The sequence below is a fragment of the Hipposideros armiger genome, unplaced genomic scaffold (genome assembly GCF_001890085.2).
Source record: "Hipposideros armiger isolate ML-2016 unplaced genomic scaffold, ASM189008v1 scaffold_927, whole genome shotgun sequence".
Lineage (NCBI taxonomy): Eukaryota > Metazoa > Chordata > Mammalia > Chiroptera > Hipposideridae > Hipposideros > Hipposideros armiger.
In genome coordinates this window covers 245,661-262,673 of record NW_017732277.1, presented here as the reverse complement: position 1 = coordinate 262,673, position 17,013 = coordinate 245,661, and the positions used below count along the sequence as shown (strand labels likewise).

Below are 17,013 nucleotides of genomic sequence, written 5' to 3'. Positions count from 1 at the left end.
TGCATAGGTATTTACAAACTATGATTTTGATACCTGTGTAGATTTAATACCTTAGTGGTTTTTAAACTTGTAAGCATCTTTTAAAATCTATTTTCAGCTAAATAAGGATTAGATTAGTTGGCGTTCAAGGTCTGGAGCTGGGCAGCAAAACTGATCAAGAGATCTTCGTGTGTGTAGACAGGTTGATGGAACGGAGAGTAATCCAGCTTCATGGTGACTTAAAGGGATCTGGGGAATGGGGACAAAGTAACCAAACAATACTGAAATGTGTATTAAGAGGAGGAACAAAACCTGACTGAATAGCTTGGGCCTTTGAAAAAAACAACTAACCGATGGAAACAGTCTTCAACGAGCAGCAAAAGGCAGCTGAAAATCGGATTCTTCTGGGGAAAGTAAAGTGCCTGTGTCTAAGTGGCCTGTATTCCCTACACAGGAAAAAACACAAGTTGGGGTGTGGGGGAAGCAGCTGCAGAGCCCCAAGGAAGCAAGCCGGAGAGAGCTGTCGGGTGCTCCCCAGTTTGGGAAGAGGGGGGCCTGTGTGACTGCACAGTTGCTGCCACCAGCGTTGGGCCGTCTGTGACTATGCTTCCATGCTGTGAATGCAAAATGCCTTTGAAACAGAGTTCAGTGTTAAAGGCAAGCTACTGACCTCGGACAATGGACAAATGTACATTTGACAGCTGATCCAGCAATTACAGCATGCTGTGTGGAAGAGGGAAAGGTAGAATAACATCAGTGAATTAAAGCTTTTGTCACCTTCAACCTTGTGGAAAATTCCCATTTTAGTTAAAACATCCTAGATATTCCTTGTCATAAAATTTTTACTTCTCTATAAAAACTGGTATAAGCTTTTACTGTAATGACACTGATGCCAGTTCTTTCACAATACCAGTGGCTTGTGGGGCAATGAAGTGTTAAGTAAAAACTGGACCTGTGTAGTCAGTGGGTTATGAGAAGTCACCACTGTGGACTGTCAATCCGGAAGTGTTGGGTGACGGAAAAGCGAGAACACGGGTATAGCACGGGCAGAGCAGAGATCCATGGTCTCTACATACATGGAAAGTGTGGGCCACTAGGAGGCATCCTAGGACATGCAAGAGGACAAAACCAGATTTGTGCATTTTATTTGGATCATTTGGGAGTGCTAATGATTGCAAATTCAGTGCCAACATTTAGTGCTCAGGGGAGCCTGACACCCACAGACCTACCAGATCTATGCTTTGCTAGCTCTTCAGCCTCCTTAATTATCAGCCTGTGGTCTCCCCCTGACACCAGCCCTGGTCCCGTGCTGTCAGCTGTCCCCTCCACATGCCCAGTGCGGCTTTTCTGCACACCTTCCAGCCAGTATGCTTTCCCATGCAGCCCATCGGTTCCTACGCTCATCGCTGGACTTGCCTTCGAGCTCCTCCCAAGGTGCAGTCTTACATGAAAATTGGCGTTTAACTACAGTAGTCGACTCACACAGGGCTCTTGTTACTTGTCCCCATCTCACCTTCTCAAGCCTAGAGAAAAGGATCTCTGCAGGGCACCGCTGCTGTGCAGCTGAGCCAGGTGCTTCCTGTCTCAACCCTACGACCTCTGCTGAAACACCCCGCTGCTGCTTCTGCTGTATCAGTCCTCTACATTTTAAGTCAGAGGGCAGAGCACACTATAGAAATGAGTGTTTGGGTCTCTCCAATAAGCATGGCTGAAATTACTCCTAGATTTCTAGCTGAGTATTGTTGAGTGCTCCCAGAGCTCTGGCACGTAGTGTGAGGTGATCTGAGTTAAGATGGGGTAAGATATATGAGTATATTAGTTTGTAGACGTTCAACGGGGGGAAAAGAACTAAAACAGTTATGGTGGCAGGGTGAGCAGCACTTTAAAAATTCGATATTAAACTTCCACAATCTTGGACAAACATCTTTATTTAAGAAGTCAAATAAATAGATGGGGTTAAAAATCATGGTAGCAATTCACACAAAGATACAAGACCAAACTTAGAATTACTTGCTCAAGTTATTCAGAATGGGAGAAAATTCAAGTGCTCATAATTAGCGCAGAAAGTATCAGGTTATATTACTTGATTTTCAATTGACATTTACTCGTTCACAGTACGATCCCACACGTGTTACAGTACAAGACACCACCCCGCCCCCTTCGGCTGCACAGCCTGAAAGGTTGACTGACTGCATGTCACCATAATGCAGGCTTTGCTTTCTTTACAACTCTCCCATTGCCTTACAACGCTTTACTAGTACAGGTTATCAGCAGGCTCACTCCATCTTTAGTACACTGTCTGAGGGAAACGGAATAGGAGGACATAACCTGTCACTTTGGTTCCAAGCTCCCATTTTATAAACATGGACCCAGGATTCTAGAATGGCAGCAGGATCACCGTTCCCAGTCTCTTGACGGGCATGCACGTGGCATTTGGCACTGCAAAAGCTGTTTGCTTCGGTTTCTTGGGTAGTGCTACGTATACTGCCTGTTCATAACATCTCTAGATGTACAGCTAAGCCCATGTATGTGCTATCAACTTGATTCCCCGCTGCAGATGCTGTTGGTTTTACATCTGTCTACCAAATCTTGACAATGACATTACATCACGATCAAGCAATCTGAATGAGGAAAGTCAAAAGCTTATTCTCAAAAAATAAAGGTACAAGTATTTCAAAATTACTGATACAGCCCTTTAGAAATAACACTGTTCATAAGCAAATGTTGATCTGTTCATAATTCTATGACTGAATGTACTAGTTTTAAATATACAAGGAATTCCATTAGGTTTAGATAAATTGAGAGTACAAGTAAAACTTTTCCAGGCTATTTAATCAAGTAACTTACAATGTACACATACACATTCCTGAGAATACCCCATTGTAGTGACATTGTTTCTTTCCGAATTTTTCTGCATTCAGCTTAAAAGGTGTTTCTTCCCAAGAAACTGAACTTTTCTGTCAAATGCACTTGATCGAATAGGAGAATTGGGTTCATAAAATGGATTCATTGCAAACTAGGAAAAAAGAAGGTATTAGTGAGTTTGTCAGTGAAAATAGACAAATCATAAATCTCTAAAAGGAAACTATTTTCAAGTTTTAAATTAAATCAAAGACATTCAAAACAAGTATTTTTAATTTTCAGTGCAAATACTTCATTGTTAAATAGTTAACTTCCCCCTTAAGGAGATTTTTGTCTAGGTGTTTTACTTTTGAGAAGTACCTATGGCAAAACTGATGGTGGTATAAGGGTTTCCTACTCCTATGTAAGCGAAATTAACTTTCAGGATTTCACCGTGTGTGTGGAATACTAATCTACCTATATTAATTATAAGTATATGGATTAATCTGTAAGGCCCTTTGGCTACATAAAACAAAGTAAAAATCTGCCATGTGCTCAGAGTTAAGGAAAGGTTATATACCACAGATATTAAAAGTTACTCTTGTGGTAATTTTTTTACCATCAGTTTTTATAATACTTTCTCCCTTAACACAAGGCTCAGCTAACAAGAGTGGGTCATAACATGTTAAATTATTAACAATAAATGGAATCACTAATAAGGAAAATAGTTAACTTTTACACTTTTTTTTAAGTTTGTAGCAGAGGATAGTTTTATTAGAGCAACTTTTATACTTTTAATCACTTTGTCCATCTTTATGAGAGGGCGAAATATTCTTATTTGCTACTTCTGACTAGGAATATTGTTAGCTCTGCTGATATGCAAAGAATCTTATCCAAATACAGAACATTTACATTACTAAGGACATACTGTTGTTAGCACTGCAGTTTAACCACTGACATCCTATACTATTTTACTTTTTACAATTAAGTATCAAGAGATGTAGATGGCACCATTCTCCTTGAGTGACTTTGATAATATATGATTCACTTCCTGCTGGCTTATGATCTATATTCATTGCACTGTAACTTATTTGTAAAATAGATGGAAAACATTTTAGATTAAAATTATGAAGTGATTTCCCCTGTGTAGACTGCCTCCTCTCTTTAGGGTTCCCTAATAAAAATCAACTATATACACCAAAAGGGGGAGAATGAAATCGATTTAAAAATAACCATCTTGAGCTGTTTTCTTAAATACGGTACATGTTAACCTGGCGGTGAAGACTTTCCTGATGAGGGAGCTGCCAGAGATAGTTCTGACTGGAGGAGAGCTCATCTAAGATGAAAACTGTAGTATAAGGGAGTTACTTCAATAGGCCAGTTCCCTGCCAAAGTCTGAGTCCCTTGAGATAATTATTTAAGAAGTTATAGAACAGGCGGGCCGAGTGGCGTGGTTAAGAACTGGCTTGGGACACCAGCTCTGAGCAGCAGGGCCCCGGTTCGGGTCCCACATGAGGGCCAGTGACACTGCCCTCTACAGCTAAGATGGTGAACAACAGCTCAACCTGGAGCTGGGCTGCCGTGAGTTGCCGGCAACGGTGTAGGCTGCAGCCCCTGCGGCAGTGGGTTGCCATAAGCTACCGTGTGGCCGGCAGCCAGCGTGAGCTGCCAAGAGCTGCTGTGAGCGGCCGTCCAGAGACGGGTGACCGATCTGCCTCACCCAGGAAGAGCGCAATGATAATACCAACATGGGCCAGTGAAGCGACGTCCTCCACAATTAGACTGAAGAACAAAAGGACAGCAACTTGTCTGTTCCCCTCCCCCAATTCCCCAATAAAATCTTAAAAAAAAAGTTATAGAACATACCATACCTTTATGTATAAATCATAGACATCAGTAAAGAAGTTCTTTATTCCATCTTCTTGCCTTATGTCATGAAGCATAATAAATCTCATATGTAAGATAATTAAGGCATAATCTTTCTTAGAAATGAAAACTGAAAAGCAATCAGTTGATAAATATCCTTCAAATTAGTTACATGCAGTGTATTTTGCAATGGAAAAGTTGAATAATAAACTGGGTTCAAAGTTAGGTTAGTTTTATCTTAAAGAGAACATAATCTTTTTAAGTTAGAAAATAAGTACAAAATAAAAAAAATAAAATCCCTGTAAATGGCAATTTTTACCTGACACTTTGAAATCTAGACTCAGAGCCTGGCGTCTATGCCCCATGTTCTAGTTTGTTACCCCAACCTTTTAGTTAGATGGCTTTATTAGAAAGGTAAGGATATGACCTGCAGTAACAAATGCTGAAACAAACCACTCATTGAACTTGTCCACAGTTTTCAAGTACATGTTGTTTGACAGCCACATATTCTCATCTACAAGGTCAAGGGCAGCGTGAGCTATGAACTGGTTCAGATGACGATGATCGTCCTAGATGACAGTGAGAGCAGCACCAGGTTAACTTTTCCACAGAGCATCAAGAAAGCCAACATTTCATTCTGTAAATTCTATACATAGTTTTTCTTGTAGGGAGGAAAGGACTTTCTGCTTTTACTTCGCTTACTGTCGTCATCACACTTATAAAAGATCTTCAGTGTTTTCACATCATATTCTGTTTTTAAATTTGGTATCTAAAACTCAAATAGAAACCAATTATATTATTTATAATTGTAATAATAAATGTGTTCAAGAAACTAGATTATTTCAATTTTGCAAGAAGGAAGTTCCCAAATTCTGTACCCATTTAAGCATGTGAAAAAAGAATACATTTAAAAACAAAAGTATTGTAGATCTTCTTTTCAGGACGCTTGTATCTTTTTTATAGGAAGACAGGGAAAAGGCCTAAGTGGTTACAGAGGGCAGCTTAGGTAAGCTGGGGCTGAGCCACAGAGGTGCTGTTGGCACAAGCTGGGGCAGGAGTGGGGGTGAGGGGTGGGGTGTCATGTGCAGTGACCTCTGGTGAACAGTGGAGACAGATGAGGTGGCACTTCTAAAGGCTTGGCATAGGCCTCTGTCAGGTGTAAGGAGCTTACACGGCAGTGGGACCTGGGAGGCAGTGGCAGGAGGCCATGCTCAAACCCAGCTGTGAGCAGTCACCTGTGTGATGGCAGGAGACAGTCCTGTCAGAGCAGGGAGTGTTCTTTGCATGGGCCGAAATGGCTTCACTGGAGAAGGTGGGAAAGTCCCACCATAATGTAAAGAGGGAGGGAATACACAACCTGAATGCAGTCTTACTCCTGTGGAGTTACACTTTCAAAGTGCATTTTTCTTTTCTTTTTTTTATTGTTAGTTTCAGGTGTACAGAACAATACAATAGTTAACCTTTTCACCCTCACCAGGTAACAACCCCCCTCCCCCCCATCTATTGCCCTTCCATCCCCGATATCATGCTTATCTATTACAATTCCATTGAATCCGTTCCCGCTCTCTACTCCATGTCCCGAGACTATATGTATATATAATTATAGTTGACATACAGTATTATTCAACATCAGTTTCAGAAATACAATGCGGTGGTCAGGCCTCTACATTGACTATGAAGTGGACTCCCCAAAAGGACATGGGTCCATCTGGCCCCCTAAGAAATACTTATATTATAGATTATATTCCTCGGACTGTCTTTTTCTATCCCTGAGGCCATATTATAATTACTAATTTGTATTGTCTCATCCCTTCCCCTTCTCCTTCATCCCCACCCCCTCCCAACTAACAACCCTCAGTTCTTCCTCTGTGTCTCTGAGACTATCTCCATCCACTTCTCCCATCCATTCAGTTCCTTAGAATCCACGTATAAGTGCGATCATATATTTGTCTTTCTCTGACTGACTTATTTCATCAAAGTGCATTTTTCAAAGAACACCTCTGTTCTGGGTTGAATTGTGTCTCCCACCAAATGTCTACGTGGAAGTCCCAACCCCCAGGACCTTAGAATGTGGCCTTATTTGGAAAGAGGGTCGTTGCAGATGGAATTAGTTAGCATGGGGTCAGGCTGGAGTAGAGTGGGCCCCAATCCAACATGACTGATATATTTATAAAAAGGGGAAATTGGGACAGACACACAGAGAGAACGCCATGTAAAGGTCCAGTTCTGCGACTACAAGCCAAGGAACTACCAGAAGCTGGGAGAGGCCTGGAACACATGCTGCCCTGGTGCCTTCCGAGGGGGCATGGCCCTGCGCCACCTTGACCTCTGACTTCTGGCCTGCGGAACTGTGAGAGAACACGTTTCTGTTTTCCTAAGCCACCCAGGCTGCGGTACTGTTACGGCAGCCCTAGGAAACTAATCTAGCCTCTTTGCTGAGGAGGATGAGGGAGGCTGCCTGGTGCCCCAGAACCCCTCGCACAGCTCAAGCACGTTCACTTCATTCCTGTTGCCATGACCCAGCCAATGTAATCCTGAGGGAAATGGATGTAGTCTGTGTCTGGCTCACAGCAGCATTTTCTATTACTTTCAACTGATGATCAATCTTGAGAGAGTAGGAAAAAACTGTAGAAATGTTTTAAGGTGAGTGGTAGCAGGACAAAGAACTAAGACCAAGTCATGCGACGAAGTGTTTTTCTCTGCACTGCTTTTCCAACTGCCAGGCCACCGGAGGGCACAGAAACTATATTTCAGGAGCTGTGACTACTGCTACACAGATGCCTCAAACCCAAGCTTTAAAGAGCAGTGTGCTCATAGGAGTATGGGAAAATAATGTAGGATAATCCCTTCAATCTCTGTATTTTAGTGGCAAGATTCGGACAGTTGAAAAGCATCATACACCGATTGGGTATTACACATTACAATTAATTTCAAAAACCAATTCCTGTCTTAAAAGACATTAAGTTGGGCCGGCCGAGTGGCCGGTTGGTTAAGAGCTCACTCAACAGTGCGAGCTCTGAGCAACAGGGTCGCCGGCTTGATTCCTGGCCCGAGCTGAGCTGCCACTGAGCTGCCAACAGATGGCAGGATGGCTCAGCTTAAAAAAAAAAGGCATTAAAGTTTATTTTTGGAGGTTGGGAGGAATCCAGCATAACTTGTCAGTAATTAGGAACAGGACAGAAAGATGGAAGGGACCCAGCTGTTCTCAAGACTGTAGGGCTCTGTGTACTCTGAATGCCGACATGCTCTGGAACCAAGCTTGTTTTTCTGGAACCATTCTTGACAACAAGGAAGCTGGGTGTGTCACTGGGGAGGAGAGCATATGGGCACCACCCAGCCTGCAGGTAATGCAGGAGGCCACTACAGGCTGTGGCAGTCTCGGGCAGCAGGAGCACATTAAGTACAGGTCTCCTTTAACCCTCCCAGGTGGCTCTATTATGGATGTTCCAATGAAAAATGATTTGCTGGGAATCGAATGGGTTTTCATGGCATTTCAAGCGGTGATGACTGTTCTTCCAGACCCACTACAGGTGGACCATGTTCTTATGTGCCTAAGGGGTCCCTTTTCATAGCGGGTGGCGCAGTGCACTGAAGACCAGGGAACAGACCCAGAGCATCCCACTAGTATGTGTTAAGTGTGTGCTGACTGAAAGGATGAATGAACAATTCAGAGGACGTTCCCTGGCTGGCCTGTATCAACCCGTGGGACTATGGAGCAAGCCTCGTTTAATTGTGATGGATTCCAGTTACCTCATCCTTCCAGATCTCTTCTAGCTCTAAAATCATATTACACCATGATCATTACAATAGCGTAACAATTATTACAGAATTTTTTAAGGTTCCATACGCACTTTGGATTCTGCTTTTCCAGCGGGCAAAAACTCCATTTCAAAAACTGGATTATCATGGTGGCCAACAATTACAAAGTAGAAGCTTCCAGACATTGTCTTCAATATGTGTAGCTCCTAATTGAATGAAAATACGTGTTTTTAGTACTTAACACTGAAAACCAAAAACCATTAACGGGAAGTCTAGAACTCAATTTTTTACTTAACCCTGAAATTGCAGAGAAGGCCACAAAACTTGGCTTGCTTTCCAGTATCCTACCATAGATATAAGGCTGTTGGACTATATACATTATATACCTGTGATGTGTACTGTAGAATCCCGTAGTATATTTTCAGAGGGAAATGGGAAGACTAATATGATATCATGAAAACCAACGTTCTCATGATCTGCAAGTCTGCAGCATTTAGGGCAAGCTGGGCTGCACTTGGACTGGACCCATCAGCATTAGCAATGACACCTGCAAAGGGTAAAAAAGGCTGCTGTTTAGGAAATAACCGGCTTGCCTTGGAAATTTCCAGAAGGCACACTTCTGAGAAAGCTAGAACTCTACTTTATATCATTTACACGAAGGGGAGATACTATAGCACGTCTCTCCTTCTTCCTCCCTGAAGTATGTATGCTACAAATGTAAGTCTCTGCAAATAGAAGAACCTATGACACATCTCTTCAAACACGATGTATGAGAAAGGAGGAAAGGTTTTGTATTCTAGAAAAGATGGAAGAAGTCATAATCCAAAAAGGAAGAAATTCTGATGCATTAAGAGTACTTGGAACTAGGTTTAATAGGTTTGGTAAAGAAATAAAACTAAGAGAAAGTCAGGGGAATCAGTGATTCTGTGGTTTTCAGCACACAATCAAAATCAAGATGGACGAATGGATGGATGGATACATTTCTGTGTTTTTAGCACAGGGTGTTTGCAATCAGACAAAGCTAGGTTGAAGTCTAGCTGTGCCACTTACTAGAAATGTGACCACTGAAGAGTTCTTAATCTGTCACTCCCAATGTGTTTCCTCCTCAGTGACACAGAAATAATAATTGAGGCAACAATCGTAGCTGCTTTAGGGTGGGCTTGAGGGTTACACAAGCTAATGCTTGTAAAGCACCCAGCGGTGTCTGGCTCGCTCACAGGAGGTGCTCAGTAAATGTTATCTAGAACATGGAAGAGCACATGCACTCGGAGATGTGGTGACTAGTAAGGCTCCACATGCGGCGGGAGTCTGGATAACCGGGAGTGTACAGTCTCGGGGCACGGACAACTGAGGTGTGCCAGAGCCCAGGGAGCATCACGCCTCGCTGGGACTTCCGCTGACTCACACAGATCACGCAACGAAATCCGAAGACATCTGAAATGTATTTCCTGATGAATAGAACATGTTGTAAAGGAAAGCAGGGCACAGCTAGCACTTTTAACTCTGGAACTGGAAGGCCGTGTCCACAAGAAAAGGCAGACAGGAGACTCTCTTGGCACGATGAAATAGGATTTAAAATGTGACATGGGGCAGGGGTGGGCACACCACCGCCCGCAGGACAAATTGGGCCTCAACCATCCTTTCACTATCATCTAAGGCGGCTCGTACCTGACAGTGGCAGAGCTGAGCAGTTGTGACAGAGACCATCCAGTCCTTTATAGAAAAAGCTGGTCCCTGTTTTAGTGGAAAGATGAGAAAAAGGCCTAAATAGTAAAGCTGGATAACAAAGACAAGCAGCAATGATACACAAGCTTTGCAAAATTAGGAAAACAGGCAATAATTCTCAAGAGGAAGGGAGGGGAAGAGGGATGGGAGCTTGAAATTTTAACAAAGTCAACAATGATGTCATTCATTTGTGCTTGCATAGGTTTCATAGCTGGAGTTTGCCAACAAAAGGGCTTACTTTCTTCAGCACAAACATTCCAGCAGCAGCAGAAAAAATAATAAGTTAGATACTTCCCTGCCGCCCCTCGCCCACACACACACATTTAAGCAGCAGCAGAAGACAATATATGAAAGGAAGATTACCCCCCCCCACACACACACACACACACTCACCCTATATGGAAATCCACAACTGGGAGAGAAGGCAGCACTAAGTACAGTGTAAGGATCAACAGAAAGGGGACTGAAGGAAATACCGCATAAGTTATATCACAAACTACCCAGCTGGGCAGAGCCTGAGCTGCCAATAATTTGACTTCACAAACAGCTGAAGAAGGGAAGGAACTACTCAATTCTGATAAGGACAAACTGAAAGGTAATGTGCAAGGAAAAGGAAACCATATAACCCCCTTGTCTCACGAAGGGAGTATCTACAATCATTTAATATTTGAGGGCTTACTAAGCTTAGGTAGTGGGCAAAGGGGAGACAAATTCTAGAATTCTGTGTTGTCCTATATACCGAACTTTCTGCGAGAATAGAAATGTTTTTACCTGCGCTGTCCAAGGTGGTGGTAGCCACTGGTGGCTAAGGAGCATCTGAAATGTGGCTATTGTATTGGACAGTGCAACTCTAGATCAATTTTGTTTTTTAAAGCTCTGCGACTTTCTCCACCTTTCGTCCACCCACAAGGTGTGGAGGTATGGAGGAGGTAGCAGCACAGAACTTGGCAATGGATTGACTGGGGGAATTGAGGATGTTTCCAGTATCTGGATGAGCTGATCAAGCAGAATATCAAGATGTGATGTATTCACCGAGAAAGGAAATAAGAAAGGACGAGGGATGAAAATGAACGTGACAATTCTGAACATGGGTGGTAGCCAGAATAGCCCTCATGCCCCCACCAAGATGTCCACATCCTAATCTCAGGTACCTGTGAATGTTAATTCACCAGGCAAAGGGGAATTAAGGCTACAGATGGAACCAAGGTTGCTTATCAGCTGACCTTAAGATAGGGAGGTGAGCCCGGATAACCCAGGTGGGCCCCATGCAATTACAGACGCTTTAAAAGTGGATGAGGGGGGCCGGCTGAGTGGCTCAGTTGGTTAAGAGCTCGCTCAAGAGTTTGAGCTCTGAGCAACAGTGGTTCGAGTCAGCCCAAGCTGAGCAGCCGCGGAGCTGCCAACAGGTGGCGGGATGGCTCAGCTAAAAAAAAAAAAAAAAAAAAAAAAGTGGATGAGGGAGGCCTGAGAGGAAGTCAGGGGAAAATGGACTTCGAAGGATGGTCAGGAGATGCAGCTGGCTTTAAAAACGGCGAAAGGGATGAGTCGCGGAATTCGGGTGGCCTCTAAGAGCTGGAAAGGACAAACGGTTTCTTCCTGAGAGTCCCCAGAAGGGAACACAGCCCTCCTGATACCTGGACTTCAGCCCAATGAGACCGTCCTACAGCTTCTATCCACAGAACTGAAAGGTAATACACGTCTGTTGTTTTAAGCTACTACATATGTAGTAATTTGTTACAGCAGCCATAGGAAACTAATATACATTTCAAAGCTGAGAAAAACCCCGGCAGGTATGAGAAAAAAGGAAATATTCAAGGACGTGTCAGCAAAAAGGTAGAAGGTGCATTCTATCAAGCGAGTGGGGGCAAAGGGAGTTCATTTAACGTGGGACGTGGGTTTCAAAGCGCTCTGGACGAAGTTGGGGAGGGGGCAATGGTGTGTCAAAATGAAGCTACTTAGAGCAATATGGCAATGAACGTATGGAAAAGAACGGGCTGGGGTTTTTTTTCCAACCTGTATCCCCAACACAGAGCCCAGTGCTTAATAAGAGCTGTGTTTGCAGACTGGAACTGCAAAAATGGTGGGGACTGTAGTTTGGACAGGATGGGAGGACACTGGAATACAGAAAAGGGGTGCAGGAACGACAGGCGTGGTGGGGTGAACTAGCCCAACAGGCTTCGACTTTTCAGTGCCAAGGCCCTCAGGGTCTCAGGCCTCGCTGATAACGTCTGTTCAAGTGATTAACAGCACCTTTGTGAAAAGCCGCTGACGTCTTTAAGGTACATATAAAGAAATCCTCCATTACAAGGGACAGGGCTTCTTAGCTGAAAGGAGGGGAGCCAGGACTCTCACCTGTGGTGAAAACAGCAGCTGTCTCCGGTGGCTAGGGTGACGTGAGTTGCTTTTGAGAGAGACAACTAAAGAAATCAATGTGGTGACACAAGGAACTCTGGACCACTTTGAACTCCAAGATATGTGTACACAATGTAAGAAGTAGGGCACTAATAGTAATGAACATGAAAATGGGACCTGGGACCAGAAACCTGTGAGGCTAGCATCAGGAGGGCAAAAGCCCAAAATGAGCTGAAATGCGTGCAATGTGGTGAGGAAAACAGCCTTTTTAGGCACCAGCCAGGAAAAAGCAAGGAAGAAGGGTCAGCTGCTTCAAGCACCTGGTGAGCCCTTAACAAGAGGACGCAGATCCGCTGAACTTCAATTTCCTCAGAGAATGACTTGCAAGTGTGGAAGAAACAAGGTCAGGCAGGCGGTGAACCTCAACATAGGTATATTTTTTAAAAATCTAGACATTTCAATAAATAGAAGTCTTCCGGTTTCAGCAAACTACCTTTCTTGGATTAACAAAGGATTGTATATCTAGTGATTAGTGACATGAGAGAAGTGGCAGGAACAGAAAAGAGCCATACCATCAGAGATACGTAAGTGTTATTCCTATTCCTGGCAGTCACTACCGGCTGCCATTAGGACCGGCTCAGGAGAGGAAACCCATTTGCCATCCGTAGTCAAATCCCTTTTCCATTAGCATATTTTACACACACACACACACACACACACACACACACACACTTTTTTTAAAAAGAAATTTTACTGGGGAACAGTGTGTCTTTCCAGGGCCCATCAGCTCCAAGTCAAGTAGTTGTCTTCAATCTAGTTGTGGAGGGCGCAGCTCCGCGGCCCATGTGGGAATCGAACCGGCAACCTTGGTGTTATGAGCCTACGCTCTAACCACCTGAGCTAACCAGCTGCCCCCAGACCGCATATTTAAAGATAAGATTGTGCTGTACACCATCCTCCCCAAAAAAGGTCTACCCCCTCCCCTCCACCAAGTTCCTTCAGTAGCTTTCCTTCAGAAACAAAAAGGCATATCTCCTTAGTCTATAATTGGGGACTTTGAAAGAGATTAAAAAAAACACTGACAGAAAAATGTATTAAATGGCTGTCTTTAGTCAGACACCATACTAGTAGCTTTTATTATTCCATTAACTCATTTAATGTGAATCTCTGGACAAAAATAGAGGTTATTAATCATTCATATACTCCTGGCATGAACAAGTCATGCCAAGCTTACATTTTCTGTTTTGCAGGAAAATACAGGCGACAATAAGTCATTTTAAGAAGTAATTTGGTATCTATCTGAAAACAACTAGAGACCTGTACCCTGGATGATAACAGAGTCTGTGGTATCCCCAGAGCTACAACAGTGCTGGAGCCCAGGAAGCACTCATTCTATGTTGAATAAGGAACACAACTCACAGCTGATTTGAATGTTAACAAAGTGCTCCATGTCAGCTGACAGCACAGGGTTTCTAGGGAACTCTGAGGTTGACCTTAACCTAGTGCAGCTCCACATTTTAATCAATAACTGTGAGATGAGGCCAACTTATCACATTAAAAGATAACACGCCAAAGGCAGCTAATTTATTAGAAGGCAAAAGTCAGGATTCAAAATTATCCCCACTGCTACAATTAAGTGAAATTAACAAAACAGAATAAAGAAATTGTAAAATACAGTCCTATACTTGGGCTTGAAAAAAACACAATAATAGGATGAGGAAAACCGAGTTTAAGAGTTCATCTACAAGAACCCAAAAGTTGTCAGTTCTTGCAGGCTCACTAAGAGGCAGCAGCAGTCTGATACAGTGGTCCAAAAAAAGCAAATGCAATTCTAGGCTGAATCAAGAGAAGACAATGTCCTCTTTCCTAATATCATTATCTCTGAGGAATGTTCTGGGAGTCTCATTTTAAAACAATCATAACTGGACTGTGTGTTGCGAGAAGGGCAGGCTGTAGGCTGGAGAAGGCTCTGGAAAAAAGCCACTGAAGGAACTGAGGATGTTTAAACTGAGGGGGTGAGACCTTCTTGGGGGGGAATGGTGTACAGCACAATCTTTAATTTTTTAATGTTGTTATTAGTTTCAGGTGTACAAAACAATGCACTAGTTATCCTTTTCACCCTCACAAAGTGACAACCCTTTCCTCCCACCCCCGATATCATATCAATTACAATTCCACTGACTCCATTCCCACACTATACTCCACATCCCATGATTATATATGTATTAAATTATAGTTGACATACATTATTATTCAACGGCAGCTTCAGATGTACAGTGCAGTGGTCAGGCCTCTATACTGTCTATGAAGTGGTCTCCCTAACAACAATCTCATTTTTAAATATAACATGCTGTCTAATGGAAAAGGGATTTGACTACAGATGGCAAATGGGTTTCCTCTCCTGGGCCAGTTCTAATTAACCCCTTGGGTACCAATTTATTTGAAAAAAATTTCGCATATGGAACAGATTTAATTTTTTTGGTACTTGGAGTAATATGTAAAAGCAGATTTTATGTAAATTCATTTCTAAAAAAATCAGTGACATACATAGTATTGAGATGACTTCAGGTAATTAGAATTGCAAAACAAAAATAAATAAAACCCCCACAAAACTAAAACAAGTAAATTCAAGGTATAACAAAAAGCAAATTACTAATAGTTATGAAGAGTATGGTATTTTTCAAAGCAAGCAGGTAAACGCAGTGGCACTTGGCATTGTTTGCCCTGCCAGGTAGTCTCTTTCCTAATTTTATGTTTATAATAAACACGGCACCTTTTTGTAGGGTGTTGCTTGGATTCAGTTGATGGACTATTCTCAGGAAAGTGTGCCCAATTTTTCGCCTGCAAATGAAAAGGTGTATCGCTATTTGAAGGACGTCCACGACAATTATAATTTGGCAATGACACTTGCCAGTAATTGTTCAGCAATAGGTAGACGAAAGCAAACAATGCCTGTTTTGGTTTTAGAATATAAACATGTGCATTATAAAAGGCTGTCTATTAGATAAAAAAACATTTTCTTATATCCCTTTACACATTTTCTCGTAACAGGGAAGCCATCATCTTCATCATGTTCACTTTGTATTTCACTGTAATTGTCATGGATAGGATCACTAAAAAATTCTTTATCAGATTGCTCAAAGTCACTTTCATTAAAACTTCCGTTATCACTTTCATAAAATATATTCTTTATTTCTGACATTATGGGGCAGTGTATCGCAAACAAGTTTCACCGAACACTGTAATTATGTTGCAACTGATACAAACTACTCTAAAATAAACAAGAATGTGCATATTAAATACTGTCTTAAATCGAATACTCTTCATCTCGCACTTAGGCAAAGCAAGTGCATGACGAGTCTCAGTCGTCAAATGTACCCAAGGGGTTAACTGCTAGTGACTGCCAGGAACTGGTGCTGAGAGATTCTGAGACTAAGTGCAGTTGGCAGGAAAGACGGCTGTGATCAATTATCCACTGCTACCGGCTTTGGAGAGGGCAGTTGTCTACCTGGGTGCCAAGTATTTGCTCATTTTGCCACCATCCAAATCCTACTCATCAAGGCCCAGATGAAGGTGTACTGTTTCCACAGAGATGTCCCTGCTTGCTTCCATCTTCGACCACCTCTGCTTTTTCTCAATTCTTGACTCCGTGAACAATGCATCTTCGTTCTTATCCAATTCTCTGGCTGTAATGTTTTCATTATTGCTTCTGGAGAGACTGGTTCCTTTTCCAATTAGATTTAAGCATCTTAGAGACCCGGTTCGCCTTTATCTTCCTCACAGCATGCAGAAACGGTTGGTACTAAAAGTTTAGTTCACTGATTTTTCAACCAGGGGAGATTTTGCCTCCTAGAGGACATGTGGCAACGTCTGGAGACATGCACGGTTGTCACAAGTGGTGGGAGGTGCTGGCGCATGTAGTGTGCAGAGGCCAGGGATGCTGCTAAACACCCTACAGTGCGCCGGGCAGCCCCCACAACGAAGAATTTTCGGGCTCCAAATGGCTAAGAAGCCCTGGGTTAGCTGGGTGAAGTAGTGAAAGGCAAAAGCTGCAAAGCCCCCCGAGCTGGTGGAAGTTTGCAGGTTAAAACGCGGTGTGGACTGGCTGCGTGGGCTGTGATGGGCTCAGCAGCAGGGCAATGGCAGGGTTGGGCCCGGCTGACCTAGGCCGGAACATGGTGGAGACACAAGGCCTACACACCGGTCACGCGGGGCCCGGGACGTCCCCGGAGCATGCTCTCCCCCTTCCCCCCCAGTTCCATTCCCTACCTGAGCCGAGACGCCAGCAACGGAAATATGCAGTCAGTTGCTGCGGCAGCGACCCGCGCTCCGCAGTTTCAGCCGGGACTCCCTGAGCAGCCTTCGCGAGACTCTGCGGTTACGTTCTCGCGATCTGTAGGCGGGGTTTCCGGTTCCAGCAGCCGCAGCCCTGCACTTGCGCTGTAGCGCTCCGGCTAGGGTGGCTCGGCTGGGCTGGCTCCAGGAGGGGGC

The 17,013-nt window shown here is 43.4% G+C and overlaps 1 protein-coding gene across 2 annotated transcripts; it reads right to left on the bottom strand.

Moving 5' to 3' along the window:
* Positions 1–1,889: 1,889 nt before the first annotated feature.
* TRAPPC2 (trafficking protein particle complex subunit 2) lies at positions 1,890–16,898 on the bottom strand. 2 transcript variants are annotated; one of them, XM_019630674.1, is made up of 6 exons: positions 16,792–16,894; positions 8,832–8,992; positions 8,538–8,651; positions 5,111–5,255; positions 4,692–4,777; positions 1,890–2,995 (listed from the first exon to the last, which is right to left on the bottom strand). In XM_019630674.1, exons 3-6 carry the CDS (start codon positions 8,628–8,630, stop codon positions 2,897–2,899), a joined length of 423 nt encoding a protein of 140 aa, XP_019486219.1. In that variant the 5' UTR covers positions 8,631–8,651; positions 8,832–8,992; positions 16,792–16,894; the 3' UTR covers positions 1,890–2,896. The 2 variants fall into 2 exon arrangements, with proteins under 2 accessions (XP_019486219.1, XP_019486218.1); XM_019630673.1 differs by lacking the exon at positions 8,832–8,992 and having other exon boundaries at positions 16,792–16,898.
* Between the last annotated feature and the right edge of the window lie 115 nt (positions 16,899–17,013).